Genomic DNA, 25,507 nt, shown 5'->3' on the forward strand with positions numbered 1-25,507 from the left:
TATAATAAATAAATTATTCTGTATAACTTGTTGCTTTTTAAAAATCAATGAAATCGGCATTTGTAGCTCCTAGGGGACCGCCATTGGTACAGTTTTTTAAAAATTTTCATGTTATTCGTTCTCCGTTTCTCTGTCAATGGAGCATTAAATTGCCCTAACTACGGTGTTTAAACTTGGCTCATTTTAAACAGCTCATGAGGTACATAAAGCTGTCTAAATGACTTCGATCGGACTTCTGCGTCCATCTCTTTTTAGATTTTCTTGTCCGAAATTAGAAGCTATAGAATTGAAATGTGACACACGTATGGAGCTTGGCTTTCTAATGAAGCCCATTGAAACTGGGAGACTAGGGGCCGGGAAGTATTTTTTAAAAATTAAAAACCGCATTTTTAGAGGTTTGAGAAGATAAGAATTTCTGAAAAAGGGTATACACGGTTAAAAATATTCTCAAACCACAAGACGCACGAGATCGGAACCAAAAACTTGATAATTTTGAGTAATGTATGGGGTGAGTCGGTAATTATAATGATAATTGACCATAACTAGAATGCCTTAATTCAGTTGTAAGTTTCCTTCACATGACTCAATAGGGTTTCACTTTATGTCCAGGTTGTTACCGATATTCCGTGCAATATTAAAGAAACGAATTAGGTGCCTCAAATTTGAAGCTACGATCTTCAAATTTGGTTGGGTATTAGAGGTCCACACCCATATTTAAACTGATAATGTTGTGGGCAATCAAATTTCGCAATGTATTTTTTTTTTAATTTTGACAAAATTTTTTTGGGTTATTTTGGCTTCGAGACAAAAATTATTTTCTCGAAAACTATTAATTCGATCGACAAAATTCTTTAACCGAGGCAGACGCGGAAGATTCGGTACTATAACTGTTATTTTAAACGTTTTTAGGGCAATTGCTGTAGATTTAAATATGATTAGGAATAATATCACTATAGTAGATCAGGTGAGTTGTACATTTAGTTTGGATCATACAAGAATTTATATTTTTGTTATTTACTTACCTCCTAGCATACCTAAATCTGACTTGGTGATTTTTTTGGAGCATTTTGAAAATAACATGAGTTTGTTTACCAATAGTCAAATCATTCATTATTTTGGACGACTTCAATGCTCCTCTCTTCAGCACAGATAGTGAAAGTGAAAGGTAGAATGAATTAATACTTTTATGAATTTCCTTAGTTTTTATCAACTTAACAGTATTTTAAATAGGCATAACAGACTACTTGATTTAGTTGTGTTCAATATCGAGTGGATAGTCACAAAAGAGTCCATGTGACTAGTTGCGGAAGATCCATACCATCCTGTGTTGAATATCAGTATGACTCTCAACTGTCAAAAAAAAGCCTTCAAACCAGTTTACAACAACGCAAATACAATTTCAGCAGAGCACAAACTCTACAACAACATATTTCGTACAGATTGGTCAAATTCACTAAGTAATAAAAATGTTAATGAGGTTTGTGACAAGTTTTACCAAACATTGTATACTATTTTGATTTGATTTGATGATTCATAAAACATCATTTCCAGTATGGCTCACATCCGAAATAATTAAGGCAATTAAGCGAAAGCATAGGTTATTAAAAAAAAAACAAATTGAACAGATCAGAGACAGTTTTAATCCAATATAAAATAGTACGTACGGACATTAAAAGAATGATTGATGTCGCATATAGAAACTACATCTTTAAGGCCGAAAATGCAGTCACAGAGGAGCTGAATTCTTTCTAGTCGTTTATTAGATCTAAGCGCTGAAATACGCAATTGCCAGAGATTTTCACTTACAGGGAAGACAGTTACACCAGCCTTGAAAAGTTATTTGGGGGGTATACAATACTCCTCAACAACAGATCCCTCTGTTGACTGGATTTTATAATGCATTTATTACCATTGATCCCTTAACTGATAAAGTTTCTTGTTTTGTTGTGCGAGATTATGCACATGATTTGGTTAAATCCATGTCTCTTATTTTTAACTTAGCCCTAGCAACAAACACCTTCCCAGATCCCTGGAAGGAGGCCAAAATTACTCCAGTCCTAAAGAAAGGAAAATATCTGATATATCCAACTACAGACCTGTATCGATAATATCGCCTTTTGCAAGGGCTGTTGAGATGTCGTTACATGATGTTTTCAACCAAATGAAACACTTGGTAACCCACAAACAACTTGGTCTCTTTAAAAGATCGAAGCACCATCAGTAATTTGGTTGGTTTTACTGCTAAGGCTTTGGACGACGGGAGGCGGGTGGATGTGCTATACAGATACAAAACCCTTTGGCCGGGTGGACCACACTGTAGTGGTCTCTAAACTGAGGATGCTTGGATTTTGTGATGACCTTGTGGCACTTATAAAGTCATATCTGCATAAAAGAATACAGTACGTGGATTTCCGCGGTCACTCATCGCTTATTCTAGTAGCGGCATTCTCCAGGGTAGCAATTTAGTGCAATTGATATTCTTGCTTTTCATTAATGATATAGTAGCTAATATTGATAGTCAAATTTTGCTCTTTGCTGAAGATGTGAAACTGTTTACAATAATTGATAGTGTGGTCGACCTGTGTCTCTGCAGAATGGTTTGGGGATTATTGGTTTTTGGTGTGCTTGTAGTAACTTACCCCTGAATACTGATAAATGTTTCGAAATGACATTTTCTAACAAAACTGATAATATAACTTTTAATTACCAGGTGAATCACGTATTATTAAGAAAATGTGACAATTTCAAAGACCTGAGTGTAACGATTGACACAAAACTCTCCTTCAGAAATCATGTCTGTGAGAAACCCTAAAAATTTTTCAGAGGAACATACGTTAAAACTGTTATATATAGTTATGTGCGCTCGAAACTAGAGTACGGTTTAACGGTGTGGCAACAATATTTGGCAAGTACATCACTCAAATTGACAATGTACAGAGAAAGTCTCTGAAATTTCTTCACTTTCATATAAATGGTTTCTACCCGGCTAGGGGACTGCCACAGAGTGCTTTATTACTAATATGAGGTTCCCTCACTGTTGAATCGTAGGAGGTATCTTTCATTTCAGTTTTTATATAACTTTGCAATTCATTAGTAGATTTCTCCGAGTTGCTGAGCCACGTGAACTTCCATGTTCCCGCAAGGACTATAAAGGCGTCACCTGTATTTTGCCTAGTAACTCCAAGAACCAATTTTTTTATTAAAGGTGTTCTCTATCAGTTGATGAAATTATTTAATGACTTCTGCAACGTAGTTGACGTTTGTTTGTCTTAGTCGCTTACAGTTTACCGCATCAATTTAACGTAAATTTAATATATTGTAATGGATTGTATGTTTCACTATTACTTTGCTGGAGTGTATATAGTTGATTACTTATTGTAATTATAGTTATAGTTCTCAAGATGAAAATGTCTCCTAAATGGATGTTGACATGTTAGACAATAAAGATTATCATTATCATTATTATTATTATTCCATTTTATATACAGGGTTTTCCAATTACGGAGAAAAATCAAAAAGACCCTGAAAATTGTTCTTTTCCAAAGCAAATTATCGACCATAAATTAAAATTCTTTAAAAAATATAGCCAATTGACGTCATTTACTATTACGGCGTAATGCATGGTTTTCGAAAACAAGTATTTTTTCAAAAAAAAAATCCTGGGTAAAAAACTATAAAACATGAGATAATTTGGTTTAAATTGATAGCAAATTGTGTCGAAAGAAAGTTTCAGGTTTCGTAAATCACAAATCGCTAATATTTGTACAAATTTTTGTATTTTTCAGGACGATAGAAAAACAATACGTTCCTCTAGGACGAAAATTCCCGAAGCAGCTTCTTTAACATACAAATCTGCTCCGCGCGACACACTATGCATTCGCCCCGCCCACCGACGATTTTTCAAAAGCAATGTTGTTAACTTTTTTTTAATTTTTTTAATTCATATTCTGTATTCTTTTATTATAATAATAAATACATTAATTTGATACTAATTGTCAAAGATCACCTTCACATTTGATACCTTAATTTAATTTAATTTATCAAGAATTTTAATGTTGATAAAAAGCCGTCGATATTTGCTAACAAAAAATCAAAAAAATCGTCTATACTCCTTTACCATTAAATTTTTAAACTATCGATTATGTTTATTGTTATCATAGGAAGAGTCGGCAAAAAAGGGAAAACTAACATTGTTTTTTTTTTCGCCACGAAAAAAACAGGGCAATAAAAAGAAGCCCGTCAGCCATCGTGACCGAATTACCCCGACGTTATTCTTGATTAGGACCCAAGGAAGGGTTTATTACTGCGGACACAATCGAATTGGGAATGGCGACCGTTCTGGAATTTTCAACGTTGCAGGTCAGCGCAATACGGCCTTGGAACGACTACCAAACATGTCGTATATTTGTCAAGCTTATCGACTATATGCATGGATGATTTAGACTTTGCACTGTTACAGAAGACAAAAAGGACAAAAAAAGACACTCTAAACGCTGGATCCAACGTTATAATTCTCTCTCGCTCTAGTCGTCCTCAGCACTTCGTGGCAGTAATGATCAACAGAGAAAAATAAGTGCAAAAACTGGCGGTCGTACGTACTTGAGCACTATTATTTCATATCTAAACGAAAAGGGTCAAACTTCCCTTAAGAAATATGGCGGTATTCAATTTCTTTCAATTTTATTTATTTATTCGAGAAACCTTCAAATTTTAAGTTAAAAACTAAAAATAAATTCATTGCCAGTCTTTAAGTTGAAAAAAATTCAGTGGATTAGAAAATTGTTTTTTTCGGAAATATACTCGGCCCGAGGATTATTCCAAATTGCGTTCTTCTTTGATTGGCGAATCAAAATGAGTGCCTAAAGATGCCTGCCGTATTGCACACCATTTTACTCCACGACCATTAATTTTTGGTTAGTAGTCGTACAAAAATGTGAAATATATGCTGGCGAACATATTGAAAAGTATTGATCAACGTTTAATGCTCCCGAAACTGAAAGATGCCGATTATTTTGAAGAATGCTTATGGAAGTCGGGTTGATAGATTTCGTTACCGGGTGTTTGCACAATGCATGACTAAAATTAATAAAAATTGTTTGTATTTGGTGTTTTTTGTTTTCCCCTTAAATATCAATGTGTTGCACAAAAATGCAGTTTAGTTTGCATTCATTTCTGAAATAAATTATTTTTACATTTTTCCAAAACACTATATGATAAAATGGAATTTTGCGGTGGCAAAAGTTGCAACTCTGGAGAGGGAAGCGCCAGAACTCAAGGTGTTGTTCTGAGGCTGAGAATTTCAAGTCCTATATTTACTAATTCCAAATAACATGTTGCAGATTTTGACCACTGCTCTCTACATTCATCAATTTTTCACAAAAGTTTCCAGTAAAATTGAGTCTATTAGTTAGAAGAGCTTAAACCTACCTATTTTGTTCTTAGGTTTATCTGGGCAATTCGCAGCATTCACTAGGGTTTCGGAACCTATTTGCTGCTATATAATTTGTGTCTTGTATTGCGTTTTTTGGTTAGTTTACCTTTCCTTTCGGCACTACACTCTCCAATAAGGGGATATTCAGCTCGACAAAGACCTAAGTCACCATCATTCTACAACGAGTTGAAACCAAACATAGGATCGGTTGCGTAATGAGTTGGATATACGCCCCGAAATCCTGAACCCGTGATACAGGTTTTATATTAAGGACTTTTTGTTACGGAGGGCCCCTTTGGAAGTCTAGTAGTAGAAGTTAGTAGAACTACGAGGGTCACTTAAAAAATTTCCAAAGTAATCAAGATAAAACACATTTTTTCTCATTTTTTAATTTATTTTCCTACATAGTCTCCTTGTAACTAACACTTCTCCCAGCGATGCTACCATCTCTCTAATCGAAACGAAATAGTACCCAGTGTTTTTCTTGGCAAAATAATTTTTCACGAAGGTGATTGCTTCCTCATTGGACGCAAATCTTTGTCCTCCGGGAGCAGTTTTCAGATGAGGGAACAAAAATATGTCGCTTGGGTCTAGATCTGGTGAGTAAGGAGGATGATCGAGCAGTTCAAACTGTAATTTGTGGATGAAATGGCGCGTTGCCGTGGTGAAGCAGGTTTTTTTTTTGCAAATGAGGCCGTTTGTGCCAGCTTGTCAAATGATGATGCGTAGTAACGGTTTTTCTTTTTTGAAGGTAATGGATTAAGGTGACTCCTAGGCTATCCCAAAAAACAGTAGCCATCACTTTCCCAGCCCTGTTTTTTTTTTTTTTGGAGTCAGTTTCCCCATCGCAGTTTTGACTGTATGTTTGATTCGGATGTACAATGGTGTATCCGAGTTTTATCTACAGTAAATAATCGGCGCCAAAACTCAGTAGTTAGAGTTTATGGACGTCCCGAAAGTTCATCATCTCCTAAGCCCTTACGGCCACGTTTACATCCAGCTGCTCAAAATTTCACTGTGGTAAATGACGGCCCCCATACACAGAGTCCTACTCAACTTTAATTTGCGTAGGCGTATGCATTTGAGAAACAAGCACTCCATTTTCAGGAAAACGCTGACATAGACTCTAAAAATGGCTGAATCTCTGGTAGGTAAATATCAAGAGGTGCACCGTAGCGGATCGAAACTTCCCAGAAATCACCTCCAAGAAATACCCATGAAAAGGGGTCCAAATAATTAAATATTTTTTTCTACTCCCGTCTATAAAATACCTAATTACACACCGATCTAGCGTGCGGGAAGCGTCACTGCGTCGAATGTGCAATATGCAAAAAGTAACGGTAGTAGAAAAAGAATAGTATGCAATACTTTCCCACGAATCCGAGCCACTTCGGACATTTCATTTTTTAACTCACTCGTTTATTAAAATCTCGCTCCGCTCGTGTCAAATAAACTCGTGAGTCAAATGCCGTTTACCACACTTATTGCATAATATACTATTAAGTAAAGGAACGAGTGTTACTGCCCCAGTCGTGGTTAAAAGAGAAAAATATTTGACTTAAAATAGAGAGTCGTCAACGCAATTTCCGTCGGCATCATGTTCGTCATAAAATATTCCGTTAGACGTACAAGCCGGCGAAAGCGTGATCGAGATAACCAGAGATCAATGTCTGGAGGGCTTTTCCTAACGAAAGATCGCTCGATCGCAAAGAGAACAGAAGCGCGAGCCGTGGCTTAACGAAATGACAAGTTGAAACATCGAAGTAATTTTCGACGGGATCAGCGAGAGATAAAGCGGTAATTTAAATTTGTTATTGTGCAGGTTTTTGCCGGAAGTTGGACAGGAGAATATCCCGCGGGTAATTGGGGCGATACGTCTTGCCGGATGCTGTTCTGAATAATTGGTCAACGTTACGTTACAATCTTCTTCGTGCAGGCTTTTGCATGCAATTATGGAAGTTACCTGCCGACGGTAATAAAATTCCGGTCCGCTAGGTATTAAATTACAGAACAAAGGACGGACTCTCCTAATTCTATTAAATTACACTAAGAAAAAACAATGACTAAATATATTCAATAAATTCATAGCTAGGAATATCGATACACGATTACATTTTCATTATAAATGCCTGAATCTAATTCTGTTTCACTATCAGAGTCGTCATTGAGATAGGATTTATGTTGTTTTGTATACAAATTTTTATAATGTGCTTTACTAAATTGGTCCAACTCTCAATTGGTATGTTATTAATTACATTTTACAATGCGACTTAATGTAGGATAAACATTTTCTTCTCTGACCTTTGATTTTACTAGGTTCCACAAATGCTCAATGGGGTTAAACATTCAATGATATGGAAGAAGGTCTAAAATGATATGCCTAGCTTGTCCCGCTAAATTATCGCATACATACTATTTTTTTAATTGAACATGAATTTAGGACTTCGAAAACTTGCACCTTTTTCTAACAAATATTCTTGTATTTCAGTTTTTGAAATGGATGAGGCTTGGTGCTTTGCGTAGCAAACCGCTGTGGTAGCTTGCGTTATCCATGACAATAATATTGGGAATATTTTTTTAAAGATTGTTTTGGAACCAATTTTAAAATAATAATAATAATAATAAATAATAATAATAATCCAAACTATAAACCTTAATGCAGACAACAGTTTGGGACAAATACATTATGGTGATGCGTTTTCCTTTATTTGAAACTGTTTTTGTCTGACAGTTTTGAGTGGAATCAACCCATCCTTTGGATACAGTGTCTTCCTTTGGATACATGTTTCATTTAGGTAAATTATGTATCTGTTGTCCAATCTATATCTTTTAATTTATTGAAGGTAAATAAATCTCCAAGTGCGTAATCTGTGCTATTTCATTACTACGTGCATTTGGCTATTTTGCGGTATTTAAGTCCCATTTGATAAACAATTTATATGGGTTTCAACTTCATCTAGTTTCTTTTTCAGTTCATCCAAGGTAGGAAAAAGTTTGCTTTGATAAAGAAAACGTATTTTCCTTTTTATTAGGTCTTGATCACTATTGTCTATGCGGTGAGTTTGAAAATCACTACGTTAATTCCTTTTCTTCAATTCTCCACTATTCATAATATCGCTTATTGACGATATGGGCGTTTTTGTAAGTAGGCAGGTATCTTTTAATCTTCTTGTTTAATAAGTTCTCTACTGATTAAAGGTTCATTTTTCAGATATCTGTTTTGTATCAAGCAACAAATCATTTCGACGCGTCATTGTTATATTCTTGACAAATAACTTTTTCCAAACGCACAGTTATAGTATATTATGCAACAAGTGCGGTAAACGGCATTTGACTCACGAGTTTATTTGACCTGAGCGGAGCGAGTGTTTAATAAACGAGTTAGTTAAAAAGTTTACCGACCGTGTTGCATACTATACTTTTTCTACGACCGTTAGTTTTTGGGTACATTTTCGCAAAACAACACGAATACATTCACTGACATGACCGTCAGAATTGACAAACGTCAAAATTCAAAGCGTGGGAAATATCTCCGAAAACATCCGATCCGTGCGGCAAAATCCCGGAAATGTCCGAAGTGGCTCGGATTCATGGGAAACAAAACTGAAGTACTGGTAAAGTGACGTTTCCTGCACGCTAGACCGGTGGTTAATTATGTATTTTGCCACAAATGGTCAACCTTCAGGAAATATATCAGAAAGAAATATACCTGCCTTGTCAGTCAAGTAAGAATGTTTTTTTGTTAATGGTTATACCCAATAACAATAGGTAAGAACAGTGTTAAAGTTTTATTGGGGAGAGTCCGTCGAAAGCCAACGTTATGAAAATTGAGTCAGACTATACACTTCTTCTGACGTTTCGCAGAACATGGTGCGCTCTGGGCGCTCTCTGATACTGAACGCCGACTACTAGTTTCTGGTGCAAACAGTTTCCAGCGATTTCTCGATTCTCAATTTTTTGATGACCTTTATCTTTATATTATTTAGCAATACCTTTGGTTAAAAGTACTACAATAAAAATTGAGGCTTTGCAAAAATGCCGCATCTAAACTTTTTTTTTTCATAGTTGCTTAATAAGTTCCTGTATTATCATCATTTTTAAGCAGGGCCTCTATATCTCTAATTGGTATGGTTGACAGAAAACAGATGCAATGTAATGCAATCTCTGGCAAAAATAGTATATGAGGACCATGTGCAACAAGAATAATAGTATGTTATGGACCAAGACTTTTTCTACGACCGTTAGTTTTTGGGAACATTTTCGCAAAACAGCAAGAATGCATTCACTGACATGACCGTCAGAATTGACAAATGTCAGAATTCGAAAACATCTGATTTCTTCCAAATCAGGGTGGTAATATCCTGGAAATGTCCGAAGTGACTCAGCTCCGTGGGACAAGAAACTGACTTGGTAAAATACCACTTTCGGCATGCTACATCGGTGTACAACTGCGCATTTTACAGAAGGGAGTATTGGTATTGGTATTAAAGGGGGGCGCCCACGCGGGCGTCCAAACACTTAGGCCACCAGATGGGCCCGTTGTGCCCCCTGGCCGCTCTAGAGGGCGTCCAGAATGCCGCCCCTCCTATAGAAGGTCAGCAACTCCTTTAGCCCAATACCGTGCACTGAGTCCGGATCGTTTAAGAGAGACAGACACAGAACAACAACAATAAATCTTTTGTCCATAAGTGATGGTACATGCGAAAATAGAGGTGTCAAAGTTGCAATTTCATTTTTGATATTTTTAAATAATTCCTGAAATAATTGAGCTTCTTGCACAAAATTTGGCAAATCGGGTTTTTTGACATTAGTACTTCTCGTGAATTTCATAACTTTTTTCCGCCTTAGCAGATTTTTCGCCCCTACTCGCAGTCTTTGGGTCTGAAGTTTTCAGTACATCATTACGTAATATTTAAAATTTCATTTTTTTATGCCATCAATTTCAAAATAACCTAGATATGCACATAACTGAGCTGATATGGTAGTACAGACCTTAACAGAGTGTTTAATATTGTTTATTTTGAGATTTTTACAAGAGGCTCAAAAAATGTTTCCTATTCGCTGTGATACATTTAGAGATATGGTTATTCAGCGGTATTTTAATTAATTAATCTCGAGTACGAACTCGACGCCCATTATAATTCTCTTCAGCGTATAAACATATTTATCATGTTGGGCACCTCCACGTTTTAAAACAAGTTTCGTCTCGACATTATCGGAATTTTTAACTTTTTAAAACCACCCAAGATACGGACAAACAGTAAACAATTCATCAGTACTGAAGTGCTTTTATCGCATTTGTTTTAGTCAAAACCTTTGAAAAATTTTGCAGATATTTTATTGTGTCTCTTTTTGTCAGATCCTACTTCGCACTATTTTCACATGAATGAATAATCTGCATACCCTAAGGCGCAAGAAAGGAAGTATCAAATGAACGAAAAACACCGCACGGAGCGCTCTCTACAATTTGCCACAAAATTATTCACGAAAATGGATTTCTCATGTCAAAAAACCCGCAAAAAGCTCTATTATTTCAGAAATTTTTTTAAAAAAATCAAAAATGAAATTGCAACTTTGACACTCTGTATCACGGTTAATGTCAACTTAGCATTACTTACGGTACTGTATTTTAGCAAAATATTTGTAAAACATCAGAATGTTTTATCCTTTCTTTCTCTTTCTTTTTCTTTCTTTCTATTTTTTCTGTTTTTTAAGACTAAAGTGACTCATCGGACTCCTTAAAATTTCTTTACAAAATTTCAACAAATTAAGTTAATCTTTTAAATTAAATGGTCTGGGTATTTGCTTGCATAAAACACCTGCATACTACTTACTTATCAAAAATATGAACCCTGATTTCAGTATCTTCAAATTTGGTGAACCCCTTGTTCAAACATTGTAAAAAAATTGAGAATATTTTGAAAAGAAAAATAATTTTAAAAACGTTTGCAATGGTTTTCAAAATATTTTATAAGTTATTTTCTAGTGGTTCTTAAGATATAGAATATCTTTATTTTGGTTGATTTAATTTAAGACCTTATCTGCTTTGATAATACGTTTGATAATGCAGAAGATTGTTCATTTTTATCTTATCGGTGATTCATGTCCAACTTTGCCCCAATGTTTTAGTTACATGAAAGATGCCCTGGATTGTCCGCAACTCAACTAAAAGCAGTATAATTCGATTAATTTTTGTTTCGGTACTTGACGTATTGTAGAGGTCATTTTTTCAAGCACTGTAAAAACACAACTCAGTCGGACGAAGTCGAGTAATGCAGTGAACTTCGCGGTCTGCATCTGGCAGACTTCTAAATGAGTACGGATCGCGTGGCGCATTCTATTCGACCCAAACCGCGGCATTGTTATTAAAACTGTCTCTTTCTCGGTGTTCGAGCGATGGAAACTCATTGTTATGGGAGTTCGCGTTCGTCGCTTTAAATGAAGTTATTTCCGAGATGCAAACAATTCGCCGACTGACTTTTCGATTTTTGTTTGTCGACTTGAGTAATTGACAAACGAAATAAGAAGCGGCGAGACTATTTAGTGTCGGAGGGATGACATCCAACGCCGTTATACTGGGTGGTTTACTACTCTAGACCAAGTGGCATGCTTGAAGGATCAGGAGATGGACTTTGCATTTGTGTTTCTAGTTGAAATCTGTTTTTAAATGGCCAAATTAAGGGCGTAGAAAATTGAAATATAAAACCATTAAGATTAAGATTCAAATTGGAATCGATAGGTATTTACTCTTTTCTATTGTTTGAGCTCGCAGCATACGAGTGAGTTATAAAAAAATAAAAGTACAACTAATTTCCTTTGGAAAAATAATAATTTCAGTTTTAGCAATACCTGAGGAATATAAAATTATGCTGTTACAATGTATGACTGCACTTGTAAAAAGTATTTCTCCCGATATATTTGATAAACTATATAAAAAAATATTCCGAAAATATCTCAAATAATATTGGTATGTGGAGACTTAGCAAAACAAGAAAAGTCAAAAGATATAAAGTAAAATATTGTATTATATGTATTTAGATGGTTGATATTTTTCTAAAGTGCATTTCTAGATATTTCGAAATTGTATGTTATGGCTCTAGGAAGAGTTAGTGATTCAGATGACTATAGTGATATTGTGTTGCGATGTAAAGTAGCAGAAGTTTTCATGTTCTCTTTGCCAAGTTATTGTAGACAGTATTAAAAGTGGTCATAAAGTATTAACGGTAATAAACTTGTAAAATTAAAGCCACCAACTTTATATTTTCAATTCCAGGTTGCCATTAAAAACTTTGGTCGCATTGTGTCCATTGTAGCTCAAAATTATGAACCCAGTGATACTGGTTATCGGCCTGACCTTATTATGTTAAAAGAAGCAAAAAGAAAAATCAAAGTAAAATGGCAAAATAAAGTGGAAATTGATGAACTTTGGAATGGTATAAAACCACAGATGAAAATTTACAAGCAAACATTACCAAGCTTATCAAAATCACAGAATCTGTAGCCATCGTTTTCTGCTATTCCCTTTAGAACTAGGTTAAGCCGGCCTTTGTTTTGCATATTGGCCTATCTCTCTAACATTTTTTCTATTCTTTCTTGATTTATACAACTTCCTCAAACTTTGGTTCATGAATATTCCGCAATTCTAGATTTTTGGGTTTCACCCGTCAATGTAATTTCCTATGTTCTTCTACGCTCTTTATTAGCACCCACGCTCTTTCTCTGGAGTAGATGTTTCTGACTTTGTTTCTGTAAGCACGCTTCTTAATGTCGACCTGGAACATTATAATGTTCTGGTATTAGATTAATTTTTCTAAAATTCCTTTCACTAATGGAATCGTCAAAAGAGAGGTATATAGCATCTGTATTTATGGAGTGATCGATTAATTTTTTTTTGAGTCGTTAGTAACTATCTGTCCCATGGTTCGCTTGGACAATTTTGGTGTTTACGCCTTTTTTCAAATCTTTAATGGCCGCTTGCTCCTCTTGGGTTATACTGTTTTTTACGAAAAATTTCTGACTTCTATCGTAGTTCACCTGCAAAGTTGAATCCTTTGCTCGATATTTGTTGTTCCATGTTCCTCATTATTGTTCGCTTTCTTGTCGTTGATATTTTTCAAATTTGAAGATCGTCTCTAATTGTGGTTAGTTGTTTGCCAATAGATGTTGTGCCTTGAATTGTTATCAATTCAAAACTAACTTGATCTTTATTTTGATGGATTGTATGGACTGTCAGTGTGGATCGCAATTGCGTTACAATACACAGTGTTGCACAGTGTTCTAACTTGCCGATTGACATAGATATTTTTATTTTGGTGCTGGAAGTGTTTGAGCTTTCTGTGTACTAGATTAAATCTGCCTCTATTGGTGGACCAATTTTCCAGTCTTCTCTGGTTGAGATTTCAGTCCTGTAATGATTAACAAGGCAATACTTGGGTATAGCATGCAGGTCCATCTGACAACCACCCATATGCTATCGTTGCTCTTATTAGTGCTGCAACCAAAGGTCGTTTTTTGGGTTCAAGGGCAAGTTTTGCTCCACACATTCTTTGGCACCTTCCGTGTACAATTATTGCCTTTAAATGTCCGAGTTTGTCAAATGTCAGCATTAAACACCTTGATTTCTTGGAAAATTGTGGACTTTCTTCATATACTACGGCGGTTTCATCTTCTACCACAAACTCATTGAGAATGAACATTATTTCAAGTATTATCAATAAATACTCTTTTATAGTCCCTTCTTTAAAATACTAAATAATACACCGATCTAGCATGCGGAAGGATCGTTTTACCACGTCGGTTTCGTTTCTTATGAATCCGAACCACTTCGGACATTTCCGCACAGCTTGAATTTTAACGTTTCTCAATTCTTACGGTCATGTCAGTCAATGTATTTGTGTTTTTTTTCAAAAATGTACCCAAAAACTAACTGTAAAAGTATAGTATGCAACACTTTTTAAGTTAGTTTATTAATCACTCGCTCCTGCCAAGTAAACTCGTGACTCAATACCTAATTATACACAGATCTAGCATGCGGAAAGTGTTATTTTGTTACGTCAGTTTCGTTTTCACGGATCCGAGCCAAGTATAGTATGCAACACGTTTGGCAAACACCGATCTAGCGTGCGGGAAGCGTCACTTTACCACTTCAGTTTCGTTTCCCACGGATCTGAGCCACTTCTGACATTTCCGGGATTTTACAGCAGGAGTTTGGGAGCAATCGGATGTGTTGTTTTGCGAAAATGTACCCAAAAATAAACGGTCCTAGAAAAATTATAGTATGCAACACGTTCGTTAAACTTTTTATGTCACTGGTTTATTAAACACTCGCTTCGCTGCGCTCCGCTAGTATCAAATAAACTCGTGAGTCAAATTCCGTTTACCGGACTTGTTGCACAATATACTATAAGTCTATTAATTAGCTCATGACTCGAATGCCGTTTACCAAACTTGTTGCATAATATGTTATAACAGGCGGTTAAAAGTTTCTTTATACGCTTTGAACCTCCTTATATTTCTCTCCAGTTACTATGTAAACTGCCCATAGTTTAACTTGAATGCTTGTATATCCTGTATTAGATAGTGGCAATCGTAGTAATAAAAAGATGAAGATCATGAGTAATTAAAATTAGCACCAGCGATGTTCAGCCTTTTACAAATTATTTATTAACGAATTAACCCCATCATGTTTAGGCCAAAATTAACCAAAACTAACCAAAATTGCTTTCGATTTAACGATCAATTTCATATTTCTAAAGAACCATAAATTAGTGGCAGACCCACCGAGTACACTACCTGCACAAATTTTCATGGATAACTTAGAAAATAATGGAAATTGTCTGACTAAAAGATTTCTTTGGTGATACAGATTTGGATGATATTTTTACATGTTTCACTGACACTTAAAGACACCTACAGGCTCTTTGAATCATACCAACTCCAGCACAGAAAGGGCTATCGTAATCAATTATTTCTTAATTCGCATGAATTACATAGCAAAATAACGGAAACATACCAAATTTACTGACAAATAAATATTCGGACGCGAATGTTTAATGACCAAGAAATCAATGCTACCCATGCATTGATGGTAAAATGTAGTGTGCTTAGATAAATGAGATGTCAGTTCGGGTTGTATCTTTCAAGTTTGTATAATAGTTGATAAGAAAATGACCCGTGGTGTTGCAACAAACAAAAAAGTGCGAGAAATTATCATATCTCAGTACTGCAGAGGTAAATCAATGCAAAAAATTTCAAACGACTTGAGTATTGCAAAATCAACAGTCGCGGATATTATAAAAAAGTATGGAGAGACAGCTAGTGTTAGCGTTCGTGGTAAAAGTTCAGGCCGACCCCATAAAATCACTGAAAGAGATCGTCGTATTCTAGTCAAGATTTGTAAAACTAGGAGACGAAGAGTCTTACGACAAATTCAAGCCCAATGGAATCACGAGGCAAACTTAAATGTCTCCAGGGAATGTTGTAGACAATGGATGCATAAGTCTGGTTTCAGTTTTTATAAGGTAAGTTTACAATTTTTCCTGTTTCAATATAAAAATTATTAATATTCTATGATCTACTTTTGTTAAAAATAAAGGAAAAACCATTATTAAGGTCTATTCAGAAGAAAAAACGTTTGGATTGGGCAAAATCTAAAATATCCTGGACAATGGAAATGTAGAGTAACGTTAACTTCAGCGACGAATCAAAATTTGATGGGTGTGTATGCGATTTTCGAAAAAGGGTGATTCGTACAAAATTAGAAGCCTTTCACACAGATTGTCTAAAGCGCACGGTAAAATTTCCCAAGGGTGATATGATATGGCGGTGTATGAGTGGTAAAGGGGTTGGCAACTACGAGTTCATTGATGGTACTGTAAATGCAGAAAAATACCAACAAATTTTATCAAGAAGTGTGTTTCCATCAATAGAACGAACTTTTGAAAATGAAAATTGTATATTTCAACAAGACGGTGCGTCCTGCCATACTGCGAAAACAACAAAAAGTGGGTTGGGGACCATAATATGAAAGTTTTATCGTGGCCATCAAGTAGCCCCGACTTGAATATTATTGAAACTTTATGGCATCGGACGAAAAAGACTTTGCGTAACAATCGTCAGCGTACAGTTCCAGCATTAAAGGCAAAAATCACCGAAATTTGGAACACTTTCACCCCCGAATATTGCAAGACTTTGGTAGATTCCATGGCAAAACGCATAAAAGCTGTTATTGCCGCGAAAGGTGATGTTACTTCTTGTTAATGTTCGATATAAAGTAAAAGATTTAAATGCGTCCGAATATTTATTTGCCAGCAAATTCGGTATGTTTTTGATATTTTGTTATGTAATTTATGTGAAATAAAAAAATAATTTATTACGATTGCACTTCTTGGTATAAAAATAAGGGCGTGATTTCATTTTTCAATCGATGACCCTGTTTGTTCTAAACTCTCATAAAAAAAATACTCACCCGCGAATGGTTGCCGTCGACGAAAAATTCCGCTTCAGTTCTTCCTACACCCGTAGTGATCGGGGGAGCATTGAATTCGTCATAGATGCCGCCTTCCCCTTGGCTTTGGTTGTCCAACAGGTCGCTCCTTCCTGTCTCCGCGAACTCTTTCACTCCGGCAACCGATTTTTTACCGAGACGAAACAGGACGTAAGATCTGTCATGGCTTCGGCCTGAAACGAAACGAATTGTCTTGAAAGTGCACCTTTATGTACGAAGATCGATTGTCATTATTGAAATTACAAGGATGCACTATTTTTTGGAGACCGGAAATACCTATATAGATTTTGAGCTCCCTTAATATAGAAGATATTTTGATTTTGTGAATACTTTTTCATTGCACATTTTAACGGCAGCTAAATGACGCATTTAAAATTTGAAAGTCAGTCATTACAATTTATATCGCATTAGATGCTTCCTGTGACGTTTCAACTCGAATATCATTCGTGCGATGTTTTTAATCCTAGAAACGTTTATTAGATTCTTGGTACTACGGCTGTGTTATATTTTTATTATTTTATGTTTATTGATACCTTTATAATAAAATTATTATTTTAGATAATTAAATTTAGGTAATAATTACATAAGAAAAGTTATAAAAGGGCCATAGTGCCAAAAAGCTAAAATGACATATACAAAGAACGGAAAAAGTGCAAGCGCAGTTAAATGCATAACATTTTCAGAATATATGCAACTAAATGAACAAAAGACGTAAATCTTATAATTTTTTATTTGACTAAATATACATGAAACAAAAAACTTGCAATTGCACAACAAAATCTAAAATATAAAAATCTTACAGTGACGACATATTATTTGTGATTAGAAAAAAAAAATAAAACAATTATTAATTTAACAATAGCAACTTCACAACATACAATTCGTAAATTACCAAACTCCTTTTTGAAGTTATAAAAAAAATTGATACCCAAAAGTTTTTCAAAAGTTCCCAAAAGAAAATTGTGTTTTTTTTATATGGAAAAACTTCTCTTAACATCTCCAGAAGTTATCGGACAGTATTTTAGTTTCAGAGTTAAGCATGTTTCTAATTTATACAAATCTAGTTCTCTTGCCAAATTATTGAAACTGCCTATAAAACCTTCTGAACTTTTTTTGGATTTTGAAGGCGGTGTTAATTTTAATAACTGACATAAATATTTTTTAGCGCCCAACCGTACTTGAAATTTTTTTGCAATCCATCACTGAAACTGTCTAAGAAACAGAGGTAACCTCCAATTTTGTGAGTGCTATAGGTACAAAAAAATAATTTGTCTTTATAAATATAAATGAAACAAAAAAAAAAGCAATTGCACACCATAAAAATCTAAAACATAAAAATCTTACAGTGACAACACATTATTTGCGATTATAATATATATATATATATATATATATATATATATATATATATATATATATATATATATATATATATATATATATATATATATATATATATATATATATATATGCAGTTAATAATTCAACAATAGTAACTTCCACAACATACAATTCGTAAATTAACAAACTCTTTTTTGCAGTTCTAAAAACAAATAATAACTAATAATGTTTTTCAAAAGTTCCCAAAAGAAAATTGTTTTTTGTCTGTAAACGTATGTTAAGAAATGGAAAACGTCTCTCAACATCTACAGAAAATATCGAACAGTATTTTAGTTTCAGAATTATGTGTGTTTCTAATTTATAAACATCCAGTTCTCATTCGAAATTAGTGAAATTGCCTATAAAAACTTCTGATTTTTTTTTTAGGATTTTGAAGCCTCTGCTATTTTTAATCAATAACATAAATGTTTGTATTACCCCCAACAGTACCGGAAACTTTTTTGCAATTTACCTCAAATGAATTAATTAAAGTCATTGAATATGCCAAATAAACAGAGGTAACCTTTAAATTCGTGAAGTATTGGCTCCGTGTTTGAGGCCCAGTAGCGCCGCCCACGGAAAAGAAGGAACTACAGCACTCAAATTTTATCATTGTCTTTACGTTTTAATTTATAAATAAAATAATTAACAATAAATTTTGAGATGGATAGGTAGTATAAAGTGATTTAAACGAAAGGTACGTGAAAATTATATATTAACAAAACTTTTTTTCTGTAATTAAAACGTGTAACAAACAAATAATAATAGTTTTTTATTGACAGCATAACCTGAAAATATGGCATCGGTAATATTGCAGACCGGGTTTGAAAATATCTCCCATTCAATAATTTTCACTGTAGGTACACTATAAAAAGGAAAAAAAGTGGCTTTTTGTCATATTAAACACATTGAAGGATACGTTGGTGGCAATATTAACAATAAGTTAATTGCTAAATGCATTCGGCAAACGTCCGTCACTGAAACACTATATAATTTACAGATTGAAGTAAGCATACACACCTTTAAAAAAAATTGTCAAACTTTAAAAGTGGCTTTTTTACTGATTCTTTAAATTTTTTAGCTGAATAGTAAAAGGGAGGTGGTACACGCTCAATGTACTTGCATTGCCAAAGAAACTGGCGAATGCAAACATATTGCGGCATTTGTCCGCCGAATAAACAATGACCGGAGTGTGTTTAAAACGAGTGTTCAGCAAGAGTAGGGATTTCCATCAATTAATCATTTAGCAAAAGAAAAATATTCTCGAGGAGCTACGGTAAATGATCTTTTTCCTCAAAAAGTGCTTAAAAATCCTGATCACCACTGCACTTGACTTTGGAAGACTTTGACGATATCGAATGCCCAATTAAAAAAAGGTTAAAAGTCGATCATATTAGTGAGGAAGAACAAGTCTGTACGGTGGTCATGAATATATGTCTCGAAGAACGACAGGTAGAACTAATATCAGAGTGTACGAAAAAGGTGATTGCTTGTCTTTTAAAGAGTGCTGGTCAGTGTATCACCATAGGAAAAGACAAGTTGGCTCTGTCATCTGAGATAGCACAGTTTTACCAAGACCGGATACTGTTAGACAGTGAAGAAGTTTTCACATTTTGTTTACAAACCACACAACAAAGCGAGACGGTAAAATGGTTTGAAGCAAGACGTGTACGCATAACGGCCAGCGCAAAAGCTCATAACATAAAAACAATGACCCGCACTTCAGCTGAATCTTTACCACAGGATTTTCTGCATCCGAAAACTTTACATGCAGAAAGTTTAAATTATGGAATTCAAAATGAGGCAAAAGCTCGCGAAAATTACAAATTACTGCATGATGTTCACGTATTTCAAATTGGATTATTTGTGTCTCCCAAACAGGCCTGGTTAGGAGTCTCAGTAGATGGATTAGTAGTCAGTGACGGCATGGTAACTAAAATAGTCGAAATAAAATGTCCAATATCATGCAAATCGAAACCAATATGGGATAAAGAAACGAAAAAAATTAATGTCGGCTATATTGAAACTGTAGCTACGGGAAAAGTCCAATTAAAAAAGAACCATATTTATTACACGCAGTGTCAATTGCAGATGTATGTGACAAATGTATTAGTATGTGATATTTTCGTATGGTCACCACGAGAATCGTTTACTGTTAAAGTCCACGTTGATTACGAGTTTTTAGTGAAATTAATTTCAAAGTTAGAAAATTTTTATTTTCGTTATTATTTACCTGCTTTGTGCAATGAATCGAAAGAAAATGAAACGAATCCAAATGTTACATTAGCAAATTCGTAGCTTTATCATACAATTAATTATTCTTGGGTTCAGCAAAGCGTAAGCTTGTTTATATGTATAGAATAAGTGCAAGTTGTTTAGTTTAATTATTTATTTTTATACACAAAGAAAATATAACGTTGTTCATTCATATAAATTATAACTAATTTATTAAAATTACATTGCTTAAGAGGTAAATTATTACAGATAATTAAAATAATATTAACGTTTTATAAAAAGTTTGCAAAATTTATATTTACAACTTTATTACATCGTTCCAACACTGTTACTGCATCTTATTATTGGCGGTTGGAGGTTTGCCAACACACAAGCCATGAAAATAATATTATCCAAATGCTCAAATTTGGATGCTGGGATATTTTTTGTAATTTTATAAGTTTTAATTCTTTGCATTATTCTCTCGTTGTGTATTCGATGACTGGCAACTTTTTGCGTCTCGCGAACTTCATCAGCTGTGAAAGTGTCATTTTTCAGAAACGGTGGCATGACAACCACAACTTTTTTCCCCGCAGCATCTAATTCTGATTTTATTTCGGGAAATCCCTTGTCTGCCATTATCAAATCTCCGTGTTCAACACGATTTAAAAACCCACTTTGATTTGTAATTTGTGCATCAGTCGTGCGGCCACCAAAGCACTTTGATACAAAAATAATTTCTCCGCCTGGAGAACACGCAACAAGAACTTTGACGATATACGCATGTTTATAATGAGAGTAAAAAAAAACACGCTGAGACACTTCTGGAGGTTCTTCGACTTTGAATTCTGAGCAATCTATTATTGCGCGGCAATCGGGATATTCTTTTCGAAAGCAGTCAGGCATGGTTTGCTCATTGGCGAACTTAGAAGGCCATTGAACAAAATTTTTACAAGAATTTGTGAGATACATTAAATATGTGTGAAATATCCATGATACGGTAGTTCTATGAACGCCGAATAAAACTCCAATAGATGAATAAGTTAATCCTAATTTCATTTTTATCAAGAATATAAGTAGGTTATTTTCTTTTGATAATGACCCATTGTAACAATTTCCAGCTGCTTTTAATAATAATTGAAAACGACTGAATGATACTCCTGCAACATCAATCAAGTCTTGTTCTTTTTTTATCGATGAATATCCGTGAAATCCTTGTCGATACACAAACGAATCGCTTTCGTCTAGTGGGTTCGGTCCAACTTTTTTATCTGCATATTGTATGGTAGGTCCACACCTAATTTCAGCAGTACCCTTCGAAAAAACATTTTTTTTAGATGTTTTCAATGGAATATTTGCTTGAGTCCCAGATTCACAAGTTACTCCGTTGTCACGTGTTGTTGAAAACATATTTACGAAGGTTGAATTCATTTCTTCATGAAAATCAATCTGTACAGTAATATCTTTAAATCGCGGTTGCAGTGAGTCAATAATAACATCACTACATTTCTGTATATCCATATGATCATTCAGGTTATCGGTATCTTTATTGTCGTTGAGGTCATCGTTACGTGTGCTTATATTAACAAGCTTAGTGTTGTCCATTTCGGAACCATTTGAATTTTGACTTCTCCGCATTGCTCTCGCGAATCTTTAATTGAGAAATCCTATATTTTTTAGTAAAATGAACATCTACGATTCAATTAATTTTTCATATTATCCTCTGTACAAACGTGGGTCTTTTACGTCCAGCCGTTTTGTATCTGCTGATCTCGGTCCAAAAATTATGTACAAAATTACTGTTAACGTTACTAATTGTCAATCCGATATATCGATTATAATTTTACGAAACAAATAGAGAAACTTCTTGAAATGTACGTGGTTTACTCAATAAATATTACATTAAGGACAAATGAAAAATTTTACAACCAACTAAAAGGCAAATGTAAAGCAAAAAATATAGTTTTTCGTGGAAAAAAAATTTGCGATTTTTTTTTCTTTTTTAATGTTAATTACATGGCCGGGGCAAAACATACCCACGTTTATAAATCAAGGTTTAATAAATAGAAAAATTACCTGCTTCGTGCTTGTACTTGCTCTGATTTATTTATTTTTGGTTTTCCGTAATATTTTTCAGGAAATATTGTTGGGAGATATGCATATTAGGATGCTCTGACTTTTTACCTCCTACAAAATGTTGACTGCAAATACATGATCTTAAACTTGGTTCCCAAGAACTTCCGTCACGACTATAGAAAATTGAATAATTATTTTTACAAATTTATAACAATAAATTTTGAATCAGTTATTAGGATAATCATGGTCTTACTTACTTTATTCTTTTCACAGCTTTAACCCACTTTACTCTCTTTTCGAGGTTATAGCCTTGCGTGGGGAATTTATAAAATTTTATGTTGTTTAAGTCTTCATTGACACAGCAGCCAGGAACACAAGTATTTCCTGACCGCCTCGTTTTTTATTTATAATTAAAAACCGTTTAAAATTATTTATATTTTCACTTTTAATCACACTACTCATTAGAGTATACGAAAATTTGGAGTGCAAAGATTCGACTGACGCTCACGAGGAACGCTGGCGTCCAATTTTTCCTTAACCACGCCCCCCACACAGAGCCTATAGGTGCAAAGAAATAATTTGTTTTTATAAATATAAATGAAACAAAAAATTTGAAATTGCACAACATAAAATCTAAAACATAAAAATCTTACAGTGACAATATATTATTTGTGGTTATAAAAAAATTATAAAGCAATTAATAATTCAAAAATAGCAACTTCTATATAATAATTTGTTTTTTTTTTAAATAATGTTGGTATAAGCAACTGCATTTTTCTGTATTATTATATACGATAATTATAAATGTACAGGGAATAAAATGGGAATTATGTTTTTTTTTTGCTAGAATAGAGTTTATGTGCTAAAATGAGTCTCGGTAGTTATTGCAAAGAGGAAAGGCATCTGTTTGCAATATACTATGATATACAACAAACATGTATTATGGTTACGACTGGGGCAGAAATCAAAGGACTTTTATGGCATTCGGATTAACGATAATGTATTTCTCACATTTCATTATCTAAAGCTCGCTAAAGGAGGATCAGTAATCTCATAATAAGGCAATAACAAGACATTCTCAAATTTACAAAATATTAATAGGGCAAAATAATTTTCCATAATTCAGAAATAGGTTTTGAGTAAGATATAATTAACTTATATCATTTTTCAAATACCTTTTTCTATAAAAATCAAATACTTTTATTTAAAACCAAAAAAAAAAAAGAAACCTAACATTAAGTGTAGAAACTACTTATTTACAAAGTGAATATATCGAAGGTGGAATGGCAGGAGCACGTAACTGACACAGACCCAGTTTCCCAGGAAACCCAAAAACAACTAGTGAATTACTTTAGAATTGCCCGTCTACAAGCTACCATTCAGCTCTTGTAAATCCTTTCGTCATTAGGGAACCAAAACAGCATCAAATCTCTCGAAAAATGTTTTAACCCGTTATCTGAATTGCAGCCTGTCACAGAACACCGCATTTTGATAAAAAGTAATTAATCCAAAAAGCATTGAAATTTTACGCAGATCGAAAAAACACAACACAAACAATGACATTTGGTTAGGAATCCCGCCAAATCAACCTGTTAGCTCCGCCTACATGCGCCATGTCGTATCTTTCTTTATTCTATAGTTCGCTGGCGGTGTGTTTGGCGAAGATGTACAGACCACTCTGTCCAACATCGCATCACTGTTGTAGCGTTCCGGCTAATCCTGTCGCCAATTTCTCCAACCTCTCGTAGGCCCGCTATATTCTCCAATTCACTAAATTGAAGATACACGGCACGTGGGGCAATGAAGCTGAATAGCTTTTAACAAATTGTTAAAGAAAAATTAATAAAACCTGCTAATTTGTTTGATAAATTAAAACAACAACTGGGACATTAATGTAATCGTATACGTACACCTCAAGCAGGAAATCAAACGACAAAACATTATAAATATTGTTTACTATGTAAGTATTGACTTTTGCTGTTTCTATGGCACATTGTATATGTTGTTGTATGTTTATCTAAACAGTTGTATATTTACTGGTAGTTGTACTGTAATTAACTGATTAGTCGACACACTACAGAGATTAAAAATGATCTATGTGGTATTAAAAGGATGTCATCCACTTTCGGCCGCACCTGACGACAACTAAGACGCAGTAAACCGAACCAAGATAGAATTCAAACTCTAAATACGTTTCCTCCGTTTTATGCGACACGTCTAATCTCGAATCAACTCGGTCGGATGTATCGTGTTTGTTTCGGAATAAAGAGCACCCTTATCTTTCGAGCTGCGGCTGACCCAAATGTATAAATTCAGCTTTAAAGTGACACGTTATAAGGACCCAATCCGATTATGGAGAGATATATTTGTTTAAGACGATTAGGACTTATATTTTGTAAAACGATTTCCGGCGGCGACGCAATTACGGGCTTTTTCGAATATTTATGAGGTTTAAAATTGGATACGGGACTCGTTCCGCTCCAATTCAATCATTCCGGGTTAGTTTAAAGTTTAACTAAAGGTAATAAAATGTTTTGGTTGGCTAAGTTTGTTTGGCCAAGTTTTAGTCTAGGGTTTTAGGTACTTCAAATCGTTTTAGATCCGGCTCGAAGGATCACGAAAACTTACCCTCGAACTTTACATTATGACTTTATGAAGAAATATGAAGAAAGGTTAATCTTCCGCTGTTCAAAAGCAAGTATACATAAATCTTAAACATGTCTACGTCCTAACGGTAAAGGGGACATAAGTGACAATAAATAACTAAAATATCATAGACTGCACCTCGTTCGTCAATGCCAGAGGGTAATAGTTATCAGTGGACAAAAGTTGACTTTGTCTTCTAGTATACGGATTTTTATTTATGGAGAAAAAACCAATGCATTGTCAAAAACTTATAT

General features: G+C 34.4%; 1 protein-coding gene across 1 annotated transcript in view; it reads right to left on the minus strand.

Moving 5' to 3' along the window:
• LOC132702272 (spondin-2) overlaps positions 1-25,507 on the minus strand; it is a 371,908-nt gene that overhangs the window by 23,622 nt on the left and 322,779 nt on the right. Inside the window, exon 2 of the mRNA XM_060670811.1 lies at positions 16,899-17,110. Within this exon, the coding sequence (XP_060526794.1) occupies positions 16,899-17,110 (212 nt within the window). The remainder of the gene's footprint in view (positions 1-16,898; positions 17,111-25,507) is intronic.

This window comes from Cylas formicarius, unplaced genomic scaffold, assembly GCF_029955315.1.
Source record: "Cylas formicarius isolate icCylForm1 unplaced genomic scaffold, icCylForm1.1 PGA_scaffold_5__7_contigs__length_24384050, whole genome shotgun sequence".
Lineage (NCBI taxonomy): Eukaryota > Metazoa > Arthropoda > Insecta > Coleoptera > Brentidae > Cylas > Cylas formicarius.